At 38.8% G+C, this 11940-nt stretch overlaps 1 protein-coding gene across 1 annotated transcript; it reads right to left on the reverse strand.

Annotated features, from left to right (window-relative positions):
* Positions 1-1823: 1823 nt before the first annotated feature.
* On the reverse strand, positions 1824-5934 carry LOC148658622 (uncharacterized). Its single transcript, XM_088640031.1, has 3 exons — positions 5779-5934; positions 2463-2900; positions 1824-2205 (listed from the first exon to the last, which is right to left on the reverse strand). The coding sequence occupies exons 2-3, from the start codon at positions 2896-2898 to the stop codon at positions 2009-2011; spliced, it is 633 nt and encodes a 210-aa protein (XP_088496157.1). The 5' UTR covers positions 2899-2900; positions 5779-5934; the 3' UTR covers positions 1824-2008.
* Between the last annotated feature and the right edge of the window lie 6006 nt (positions 5935-11940).

Consider the following 11940-nt stretch of genomic DNA (forward strand, 5'->3'; position numbering starts at 1 on the left):
CCTTCAAAACAAAACAGAGTTAAGTGATGTCCCTTGCCATTAGAACATTAATCTTAAATGTCCACATTACTCCTCGAGAATTCATACCGGAACCAGCATTGGGAACAAACAGGATGAATAACATCTGGAGTATGTATAAACATGGTAGGAGACATCGTCTCAGTCTAGGCATTACACATCAGGAAGTTCACTGTCAATATCTGATACCTCTGTAGTAGATATCTGGGGAGAAGTCACTTCCTTTCTTTTGACATGCTACCTTTGACTCATTCATGCTACCCAGAGTACATCTTGATGTGAGAGTACAGCATTCAGAGTACATCCAGTCATGATCCAGCTACCCGGCAGTAGTGTTACAATAACAACAGTTCCTGTTCACAGCCCCCCGATAAACCAGGAAAGTTGATAAGCATGTAAAACACATAAAGCAACCATGAAGGTAAGGATAATAGTGAACTTTTATTTAGAGTGTGAGCCAAAGTCAACTTCTTCTTCTTTGCATTTTCCCACTTATGTGGGGTCTGCTTGTTTGCACCGATTTTTCCACTTCGTACGGTCTGCCGCATCTCGGCTGGTGGCTTTTGCGAGGCGCATGTCATCTTTCAGCCGATCCAGCCAGCTCGTAAGTGGTTGTCCATGGGGCCGGCAGCCTTCCACATTCAATTCGAGGGCGGTCTTTGCCATTGATGTGTCATTGCTGCGGAGCATGTGTCCATACCATCACAGGCGCGATTCCCTCATTTTCTCAGTGATTGGGGCGACTTTGAGTGTTCTTCGCACCTCTTCATTCATGATATGGTCTAGTCTTGTCAAGCCGAGGGTGCATCGCAGCATCTTCATTTCCATCGTATGGAGTGCCTGTTCATGTTTCTTTGTCGTTGGTCAGCATTCAGTTCCGTATAGGGCCACTGGTCTGACCACTGAGCGGTAGACTTTGGATTTTAGGCGTAAAGGGGATCTTCGTCGCACAGTACTCCAGTGACCTGCTGCCATTTCATCCAAGTGGCGCTGACACGCGTCTTGGAGGGTAGTGGAGTCGGAGTTGACACATGAGCCTAGGTACTTGAACTGTGTCACTTTGTTCAGTTGGGCCCCACCAGCTGCGATTGTGCCATCAATTTGATCACCGCATTCCAGGTACTCCGTCTTCTTGATGTTCAATTTCATCCTGAATCATTCAAGGTGCGTCTTCCACTCCTGTACTTGTTGTTAGCCAAAGTCAACAAATTCCACAAAAGTCTTACCTCCTCTTTTAAGTTGCTAGCTAGATGTTGTCATTCTTTGTTAGTAGTTGGGCAGCTAAATTGCTTACTATCTCCAAAACGGTCTTTGATTAGTCTGTCTCCTCCTTTCATCTGGTGCAGTTTGCATAATGGAGGACCTGCCTTCTGTATCCAGTCATCTGACAGTCTTTTGAGGTAATTCCCCACAAATGTCTGGTAAAATAGCATGTGAAATAAAAATGTACTCTTTTAGAAAAAAAAATCTGAAAGAGTTACAGATTCGTATCTATTCCTGTGCAGTTGTCATTGTTTAATAGCATGGTGCATTTGAGTAGTGTTTAGAATTATTAAATTAACGTTACTGTTCTGGAGGCTGTATGCATATCTAAACAGTTTAAAGAAACAAGAAAACAATTTCTTAAATTAGCTAAAAGAATGGCAAGATTATCAGATGTACATTATAAACACCCACACCTGGAATACATGAATTAAAAGCGATTATGGGAATCATAATAATCATTTACAATGCAACCAATAAAGATACTTCCAATCAATATATGTAGAATGTGTAAAAATCAAATACAAAAACACTTGAAAGGCTCGTTTCAGTCTTTTATTGAAGATGCTATACCATTGTGATAATCAACTTCACACAAACCCAGTCTCAATTAGTCAAATGTGATCTGAGCAAGTGTGCATAAATGTAATATACATTAGCAGTATAAACTACTAGGTGCTGTTGTCCTGTGAAAGCATTGTTAAAAAAAAACAATTTTTTAGAAGCATCATTTAGAAGCCGTGGCAAAAATGGCTTGGAAAGCTATTTTTTTGTCTTGCTTATCCTCCATTTGAACATCAGAGAAACCAGTGGCTCGTAGGGCCTCCATGTAGACCTCGGGTTTCCAGTTATCATTTAGAAGAATGTTCATTGAAGCTGCCTTCATGCTTGTAGAGAGTCTGAGAGTTGTCACCATGAGACCACCTGCCAAAACAGCATCACAGATGGCACATTACAGAATTAAATGTAGGATTTACAATCATCAAATGTAACATTCACCACAGTGGGTGGTGAAACAAACAAAGGATCCCTTTGTCTCTTAGTTTCTTCTCATTTTATTTGAGGTTTTAAGGTGTTTAGTCTCCATCAAAACTAAGTTCATAACTCCTCTCTTTAAGATCTGGAATCAGCTTTATTCCAGCACTATAAAACAGCTGCCTTCATAAAACACTTCAGCCCACCTGGTTTCATCACCCTGTGGATTTCTGAGGTTCCAGCCTTCAGATCAGGCCAGAAATAGTAGCAGTTGCAGTGGTAGACCTTGTCCACACTGCTGTCAGGCAGGGGGATGGCCATGACGTTGCCATTGAAGAGAGTAACCTTTCCAGATTCAATCTCAGCCCTCATCCTTTCACTGGCCTTTTTAAACATGTACTCAGAATGATCAACCCCAAACAGCTTTCCCCTAAAGCCTGTGAGGAGAGGAGCAGCTGCCTGGAGCCCCAGTCCAACCCCAAATCCCAACTCCAGCACCGTGTCATCTGGCTGAATCTCGGCAAGCTTTACTGCATTTTCTTCCTGGACACGGTTGTGCCATAAGAAAAACTTAGTCAGTATCCATCCTGTTAGAGATTTAACAGGTTTTCCAAACTGTTGGTTGAGCTTTCTTGTCAGCATTCCTGTAAAGAAACAAAGGAAATGTAGATGTAAATTACCAAATGTGTAATGGATATAAAATAGTTTCACTTAAGGATATTGTTAAATGTAAGAATGGAACTCATTTACATTGTTAATGAAACAATTTCTGTAAATATTTTAAATTATCTCATCATTATAAGTCTCCATGGGTTCACTGCTTGTTGGTGCCAATCATTTCTTCTTCTGATGTTGTTCAGTTAAGTTCTGGATGACAAAGACAATGTAGCTCCTTCTAACTTACAGTAAATCTTCTATATCATCTGCCAACTGTTCATGACACTTCATTTGTTCTGATGCTATGTTGTTTTACACTCTCCTGTAACACATTTTTAAACTTATTAAATATTAGTGTCATAGAAATACCAGTTCTTAAGTATTCCAGTCTATAAATTTACCTAGACTTTGATATTTGTCAATCTTACTTTTGAAATTACAGTAACTTTCATGATTTTAAATCTTCTCCCGTGTCAATGTGGAATACACTTTTTAAAAGTCTGGTGCAGATTTAGTTAATACTATATTTGCTGAAAGGCATACTGTATATTTGAATACAATTAGATGCAGCAAATAAAGAGTGGTGTGGGCACTTTTTATTATTATGAGCAGGGAATGTAGAAAAATGAAATAAATTGTAGATTTCAGAGAGAAAAACGAGTCCAGACACCAGCTTGCCTTGCTAGCCAGTTATAACACCTGTTTGCAATTAATTACTGTTCTCAGCACAGCAAGACAGTGAAATAATAAACAAAAGCCACAGACTTGAAAATACAATCAAATATTTACAATTATTAACAGAAACACACAATCTTTGCTAGTATTATTTACAATAATTGTGGGTACTTGGACCCAGCATTTTACAGAACCAGAAAGCCTTGCACATGACATTTATTCCCATGGAAAATTGTTTTACGGCAAATGAGGAAAAAAATCTTATCATCTGAAATCATGTGTACTCAAGTTGAAACAGTTCCCTAGACAGATGCTAACCGAATCTTTCTTCATGTACCAAATAGTGCATCAAACTTTAAGGGACATTTGTCTGACGGGGACCACAAAAAGGAAGTAAATATTCACAAAACATAAGACAACAGTCCCTTTCCTAAATGTGAAAATCATTTTTCAGTGCTCAGATTGCCTGGGAAATGTTGTGTTGTCTCGCTTGGAATGGAGGGAGTCTACTCACTGTGCAGTTTCTTAGTTGGCTGAAGGATACAAAATCGAGCTCTCCTTCCTTTTTTTTTCTGATGGAAGGTATGGAGAATTATTTACTTACTTTATTACTAACCTCTCAAGAACGATCTAGTCATTTCAATAGATTTCTAAACCTTCCCAGCAACCTGACCTTTGACCATGTGCTCCATTTTTCCTAAAATCAATGATTAGTTAATTTGTAAAATTGAATGCATCTGTTTTTTCTCACAACCATTAGAGTTGCAAAATGTACAATATGGAGGATAGCATCCAAGCCCATACAATAACTACCAAATACTTGAACTTGAGGTGGCTTCAGTATAATTCTGGTCTCCAGTCCTCTTTGACTACCTTGCAGTCATCTTTCTCCCCTTAAGAACATCGCAGACAAGAAATCACTGAGTCTATAGTTTAAGGAAGACTATTCATTGTTTCATTTCAGTAAAACAATAATTCGTATTTGCTCCTGGAACTGTTCTGTAGTGATCTGTGTTGGATAAGAAAGACTTCGCCAAGTATTTAACAGCAAAGCTGCTTTTTTTTCCCCTTGGTTTTGCATCTCCTTTGAAGAAAGCCAAATGTACAACAGGTGAACACTAAACAGGTAAGCTGTCAGAAGTAGCCAGTTTTAAATATTCAAGGCAAGCTGTTATAATGTTAACATTCTTTTTCATAGGTCAATGTAAAAAATAATTACGTGAGAAAAACCCATTTAAATGCAGCTTACCATGATGCACTTTATTGATGATCAAAATGACTGAATTGGTATTATGGACATTGAGCAGTTTCAATTCAGTCAGAAGAGGAATCAGTGGGGTTCTATTCACAAAGATTGTGACTTCTAAGATTCTGAAGTTTTTGACAATTCCAGTTCATACTCAAATTTGATCTGCCCATGAATTTTAATTAAATTTGGAAGTGACTCCAACTCTGCAATACATCAGTTATATTGTAATTGTTTGACTAATTTCATGCCGTTAAGCCATATGAAATAAACCTTTTCCCCCTCCCCCAATTTTTCTAAACGGACTCTAAAAAAAACTGAACCTTTTTAAACTTATTTAAACTTGCCAGGGAGAACTAGTTCCTAATATTTGCCAATTAAAATGACAACATAACTCATATCAAGTAATTATTTGTGTAAATCCACGTCTTTACCCGAGTTTTGTTTATGTAGCAAATATGAAGATGATCCCAACATGTTTTTTTTGTTTTGTTTTCATCTTTTGTAAACCTGATACTTTCATATTGCATTTTGTGTTTTACTACTCCGTTTTTGTTCGGGTATTGAAACGTAATACAGAGAAATTTGTGTGAGACTTTCACTATATATTTTTTAAACTGCATACCTGAAAAGGTAAAAACTATTTGAAAGTTAGTTATAAAATCATTTAAATTTTATAACAATAAGGACCAAAGTTTCTCGTACCCAGGCTGTACTGCACCACCATTAATCAAGACCAGACCCACGACCGGTCATCATTTACCACTGCACCACCTGTGCTCTTCTAGCTTTTGTCTGTATTTTATTAAGACTGTTAATTTCTTTCTGGGCTATTTTAGTCTTCGAAACACTATTATGTTAACAAACTGCATTCCCAAGCTATTAAAAAACGAAGTGTTTCAAAGACAAAACGTCCCTTAAAAACACAAAACAGTTTTACCTACCTTATCTTTGTTCAGCAATTGAAGTTGGAAACACCACTTTTTGTAATTATGTTATATTCTAGTACAGTACATGCTACTTGAATCATTATCAGACTGTCGGTGCCTTTTATAAAGCCGCTCCTTGGCTCCAGGCTGACTTTTGAGTTCAAAATAAAAGTCCCAAAAGGGGTTGGGCTTTTGGGGTTCCCAAAAGTCACACAAGGCGGGCTGAGAGCAGCGCACGGGGCCGGGAATACGGGACTGTATATAGTGGGACTGAGGCTGGGAGACAGCCTCATCGCTTCGTGTGTGTGTGTGTGTTAGTGTAGGAGCAGCGCTTTAACCCTATTCCTGACCGCTGCTTTCATGATATACGGTATCTCTCCTGTCAAACTTCTTCTGACCTGTTTGACAGGATTTGGGCTGTGGTGAACAGTGGAAAAGACGCCCTGTGGAGAGTGAGGAACATGGGGGTGTTCAAAGGCATCGAGTTTCCAGTCAAGGCAGCAGGTAGCCTGGCCCTGTCCATTACCCAAGAGAACTATCACCTCAGAGATCTGTGGAGAGAAGGGAAGGAGGAAGCAGAAAATCTGTGGATAATAGAGGGCATAGGACGGTACCTCAAGAATCTGTGATAAACATTATCATGTAAAAGTAAAGAATGGGATTTGTCCTGTTTTGAAGTGATTAAAAATTAATTGGAAAAATGCACCTGCACAAGATAAATTGTTGCTATGTAACTGTTACCTTGTCTAAACATAATGAGATGTGTTCATATATACTGTTTTAAGTATATATACAGTGGTGTGAAAAAGTGTTTGCCCCTTCCTGATTTCTTATTTATTTGCATGTTTGTCACACTGAAATGTTTCAGATTATCAAACAAATTGAAATATTAGACAAAGATAACACAAGTAAACAGAAAATGCAGTTTTTAAATGAAGGTTTTTATTATTAAGGGGAAAAAAAATCCAAACCTACATGGCCCTGTGTGAAAAAGTGATTGCCCCCCCTGTTAAAACATAAATCAACTGTGGTTTATCACATCTTTGGAAAGCTGAGTTCAATTTCTCTAGCCACACCCAGGCCTGATTACTGCCACACCTATTCTCAATCAAGAAATCACTTAAATAGGACCTGCCTGACAAAGTGAAGTAGACCAAAAGATCCTCAAAACCTAGATGCCATGCTGTGATCCAAAGAAATTCAGGAACAAATGAGAAACAGAGTAATTGAGATTTTATGAGTCTGGAAAAGGTTATAAAGCCATTTCTAAAGCTTTGGGACTCCAGCGAACCACAGTGAGAGCCATTATCCACAAATGGGGAAAACATGGAACAGTGGTGAACCTTCCCAGGAGTGGCCGGCTGACCAAAATTACCCCAAGAGTGCAGCGATGACTCATCCAAGAGGTCACAAAAAAACCCACAACAACATCCAAAGAACTGCAGGCTTCACTTGCCTCAGTTAATGTCAGTGTTCATGACTCCACCATAAGAAAGAGACTGGGCAAAAATGGCCTGCATGGCAGAGTTCTAAGACAAAAACCATTGCTGAGCAAAAAGAACATAAAGGCTTGTCTCAGTTTTGCCAGAAAACATCTTGATGATCCCCAACTTTTGGGAAAATACTCTGTGGACTGACGAGACAAAAGTTGAACTTTTTGGAAGGTGTGTGTCCCATTACATCTGGCGTAAAATTAACAGCATTTCAGAAAAGGATCTCATACCAACAGTAAAATATGGTGGTGGTAGTGTGATGGTCTGGGGCTGTTTTGCTGCTTCAGGACCTGGAAGACTTGCTGTGGTAAATGGAACCATGAATTCTGCTGTCTACCAAAAAATCCTGAAGGAGAATGTCCTGCCATCTGTTCGTGACCTCAAGCTGAAGCGTACTTGGGTTCTGCAGCAGGACAATGATCCAAAACACACCAGCAAGTCCACCTCTGAATGGCTTAAGAAAAACAAAATGAAGACTTTGGAGTGGCATAGTCAAAGTCCTGACCTGAATCCGATTGAGATGTTGTGGCATGACCTTAAAAAAGTGGTTAAGGCTCGAAAACCCTCCAATGTGGCTGAATTACAACAATTCTGCAAAGATGAGTGGGCCAAAATTCCTCCACAGTGCTGTAAAAGACTCATTGCCAGTTATCACAAATGCTTGCTTGCAGTTGTTGCTGCTAAGGGTGGCCCAACCAGTTATTAGGTTTAGGGGGCAATCACTTTTTCACACAGGTCCATGTAGGTTTGGATTTTTTTTCCCCTTAATAATAACAACCTTCATTTAAAAACTGCATTTTGTGTTTACTTGTGTTACTTTGTCTAATATGTCAATATATCATCAAATTTGTTTGATGATCTGAAACATTTCAGTGTGACAAACATGCAAAAAAAAGAAATCAGGAAGGGGGCAAACACTTTTTCACACCACTGTATATTAATGTAAAGCTTTCTATTTTGTGATTTTCTGTATTTATTTGTGAAAAGAAAATAAAGTTCTTAATAATCTAAATCAAATCGCTGGAACCCCTGTCCCTGCGTTTGTACCTTTCCCTGGTTCGAGTTAATAAATGTGTTGTTCAACCTCATTCCTCGAGTCCTACGCCTGCTCTATTACATACCGAAGCCCGTGGTCATTACAATATATTTTAAAACTGGGCTTATGTACATTAATGCACAGGATAGAAGGATTATTTAATGTAATTCAAATTTCAAATGAGCAACTCTTATGAACACTGCAAACATTGATGTTTAAATAAGTCCTAACCTTTTATTTTTTCATAATGGTAAAGAAAATGGTTTCTAACCTTTACACAACAAAGTGCTTTACCACAAAGTCACTTTTGAGTGCTTCCTCAGTCTTCCTTAGTCAGGGTGAATGTTGCTGTCACTAGAATTGGCCTTATAAAGTTACCAAATGTTGCTTCTTCACAGAATATACATTTTAAGGTATTGAAAGGCATACCAGTGTCTTACCTTGAATAGTTTGTATTTTTTCAACAGTTACAAAACTGTTCAAAAACATGACTTTTTTGTGTGTTCAGTCTCTGTATAAGATATACTATAACTCCATAGTGTTTGTCTATTTAGTCTTAGTATGAGTAGTTATTACATTTTGTCCATATATAAAATCTGTCTGTATTTCTTGACTTTGTACATTGTCGTAAGATAAAAACATTTTATTAATAGTGTTCATTTTTTTTTCATATTCAGTCTTTTTTAAATTAAAGTCATCTCTTTTAACTTTAAAAATAACTCCTCGTTTTGTTGGCATTAAGTATATCCATCTGACTCATCTCTGCTGTGAATGGGAATACCCACTCACTGAATAATACCATTCCTGGCAGATATTGTAGGCCACCATCAATCTTTTCTTTTTATCTGATGACTTGCAAATGCAAATTTCCTTGGACAAATGCAGTGTTATCCATTCACTAGCACCAAATGTTTAATTGCTAGCCACTTTTCTTTTTTCTACATTTTTTATATTGCTTTCCTCAACTTTATCTGTAGTGATTTTAACAATTAAGGTATCATCAGGTTTCATTTTGCTGCCTATTTCTTTTGATGGCTGATACAATGTGTTATTTGATCTGTATTCTATAAAAACAACATTACTGTGAGAGTCTCAGACTATTAGTGTGTGTGGCCACTGGTACAAGTAATACATGCTGTTGTAGTGATTCATAGCCGTTCAGGGACGCCAAATATGTAACGTTGCCATAGCCAAAATGTAATGTAGTGGCTCTCTGAAGGCACCAGTTCTGTAGGGTTTGGGCATTTACTGAGACAATTATTAATTGTAGCAGTAAATCACAAAGTTGATTCTTTTGATGGCTTTAGAGTCCAACCATGCGACATAACTCAAACAACGCACACACACAGGTACTAATACACGAGGATACATTTATTAATACATAGAATATGCCTTAAACTAACAGATCTTATCGAGAGGGTTATCAGAATACAAAATATATATATTCAATCAGTTACGAAGTGTTACATATATCAAGAGGACATACGTTCAGTATATCATTCATTAAGACCGTTTCATAAATGAACTTGGTTATAACTTCTACATTAGATACTCGAAACAAGTACATAACTCTTAGGAATTAAATTGATATCAACTGGTTGGGATAACAATTGAATTCTTGAGCTGTAATGCATTGAAGTTGAATACTCATCCAATCTTTGGGGATTCAGATCTCCTGCGGGCACAAAGAAACAGTTGCAGGATGTTGCTGTCCAATCCGCGCTCTCTGGCTCGGTGCCAGGCTGTGCTGTGCGGCTTGCGACGGTGCGCTGCTGATGCTCACTGTCCGGCTAGTTAGTGTTGGCTTTAACTAGCAAAGTTTGTGCACAGGAGAAAAGATGACTGTGGGTCCCAGCAAGTCAGGAAGAGGACCGGTTCGTTCCTAATGAAGAGCTAGTTCTGAATAGTGATTCAGCTGTCCACAGTTCCGACCTGTTCACGAGGCCTGCTGCTGGTTACTCTCTGGCAACCTCCACTCTAGACTCTTAGAACAAAGGAAAGTTCTGGCACTCGGACACACTGGCCGTTCCGTAGTTGTCCGGGTTGAGTCTCAGGATGGTCAGGAGGCGCGCTGCGAGGATGTCCTGCCCTTGGGAGCCTTCTGCTCCTGGGCCGTCCTGCCCTGGAATTCTCCTTTGAATTCCCTTTAGAACAGTCCACAGAATCCTCTCCAGAATCCCTTCTGAATCTTGTTGAATCTCTGTGTTGCCTGTTTTTACCTGGAGGAACTTCAGCTCATTGATTGGCTGAAAGTTCCATGGGCATCAGAGTCCCACCTGGGTTACTCGGCCCTACCAGTCCCTGATTGGTTGATCAAGGTGAGATATGAGTCACTTACTCCTGACACTTAGGAATGCAATCCAGATGTCCAACTCGCACTCCCTAGACAGATAGGCGCCAATGGATGACCATTGATCATGATAGCCAGGCTTAGCTAAGTGCATCCCCCTTTGGGAGCTGGTTTCTTATCACAAGAAAACATCTTAAATGAGCTTGCATGAATTCTTTCTCTGTGGCTGCACCACAGAGATGAACAGAGAAATTAGGCCTAATTTGGGAAAGCTCAGAAACACTTAATTCTGCCTTATTAATAAGCCTCACCGCTACACTGTACATCTGAGACAGATGCTTTACTCCAGGTTTTTTATACTGTATGTGTTATATGAAAGTTACCAACATGATTCTTCTTCTGCTTATACAGTGGTGAAATACTTTTATTTAAAATACAAGGAAAAATTATGCACATTCAATCCAAGGACATATGTGTTCATTCTTACTGGTGCCATGTTAAACCTCTGCCTACTGCAATGGACCAGTGTTTTGACTTGCTTTTACCATTCCTTTCCACGTGTTGGATACTGACAGATGAACTACTGCAGACACTATGGGTGAAGGGTGTTGTAGCGGTGTGTGAAGCATTCAGCTTTAGGTATGCTGTAAAACCAAATCAACTGGGCAAAGAAAAACAAGCCATTATCGTCTGTGCACCACATGTGAGCACTAGACAGGAAAATGGTCTGTGAGAGAGTATGTGCCTGCTTGTTGCACACTGATGGCACTCCTGGGGCACTATCTCCTGAATCTCAATTTTCACAGTCAGGCATGATGAAAAGTCAATTGATATTACATTTGGGGGAAAAAAAGTGTTAAATTATTGCAAAGAATTACTAACAGTTAACTAAAAATAAAATATGCAAATGTATTATACCATGCTGTCTACTTTATCTCTCTCTCTATTTAATTTGTGTTGCACATACCGAAGATCAACTAATTCCTAGCTAGCTTGCTCAATACTGACCCTTGTGGAGAGGTGATTACTACTAAATCTACTTCTGTACGCAAAGCATAATAAGCAATTAAAATAATTTAATATTTAAACTATAATAAACCCTAATCATAAAAAGGAACAAGTAATAGGTTTATTCCATGCTGAAAAGAAAAGAGAGAAAACACAACGTTTTTGGATGTGATGCCTTCTCCAGGTGTGAGGAAGCCGAAACATTGTTTTCTCTCTTATCAACATGGAATAAACCTAATACTTGTTGCTTTGCAGACTACACATGCTGAACAGCTACCCACCTGAACTACGTAATCATAAAAAGCCTACTTCGGAGAAGTTGCTTTTATTTTAAAAGATAATAACGTCCA

This window comes from Lepisosteus platostomus, chromosome 7, assembly GCF_059453375.1.
Source record: "Lepisosteus platostomus isolate fLepPlt1 chromosome 7, fLepPlt1.hap1, whole genome shotgun sequence".
NCBI classification, from domain to species: domain Eukaryota; kingdom Metazoa; phylum Chordata; class Actinopteri; order Semionotiformes; family Lepisosteidae; genus Lepisosteus; species Lepisosteus platostomus.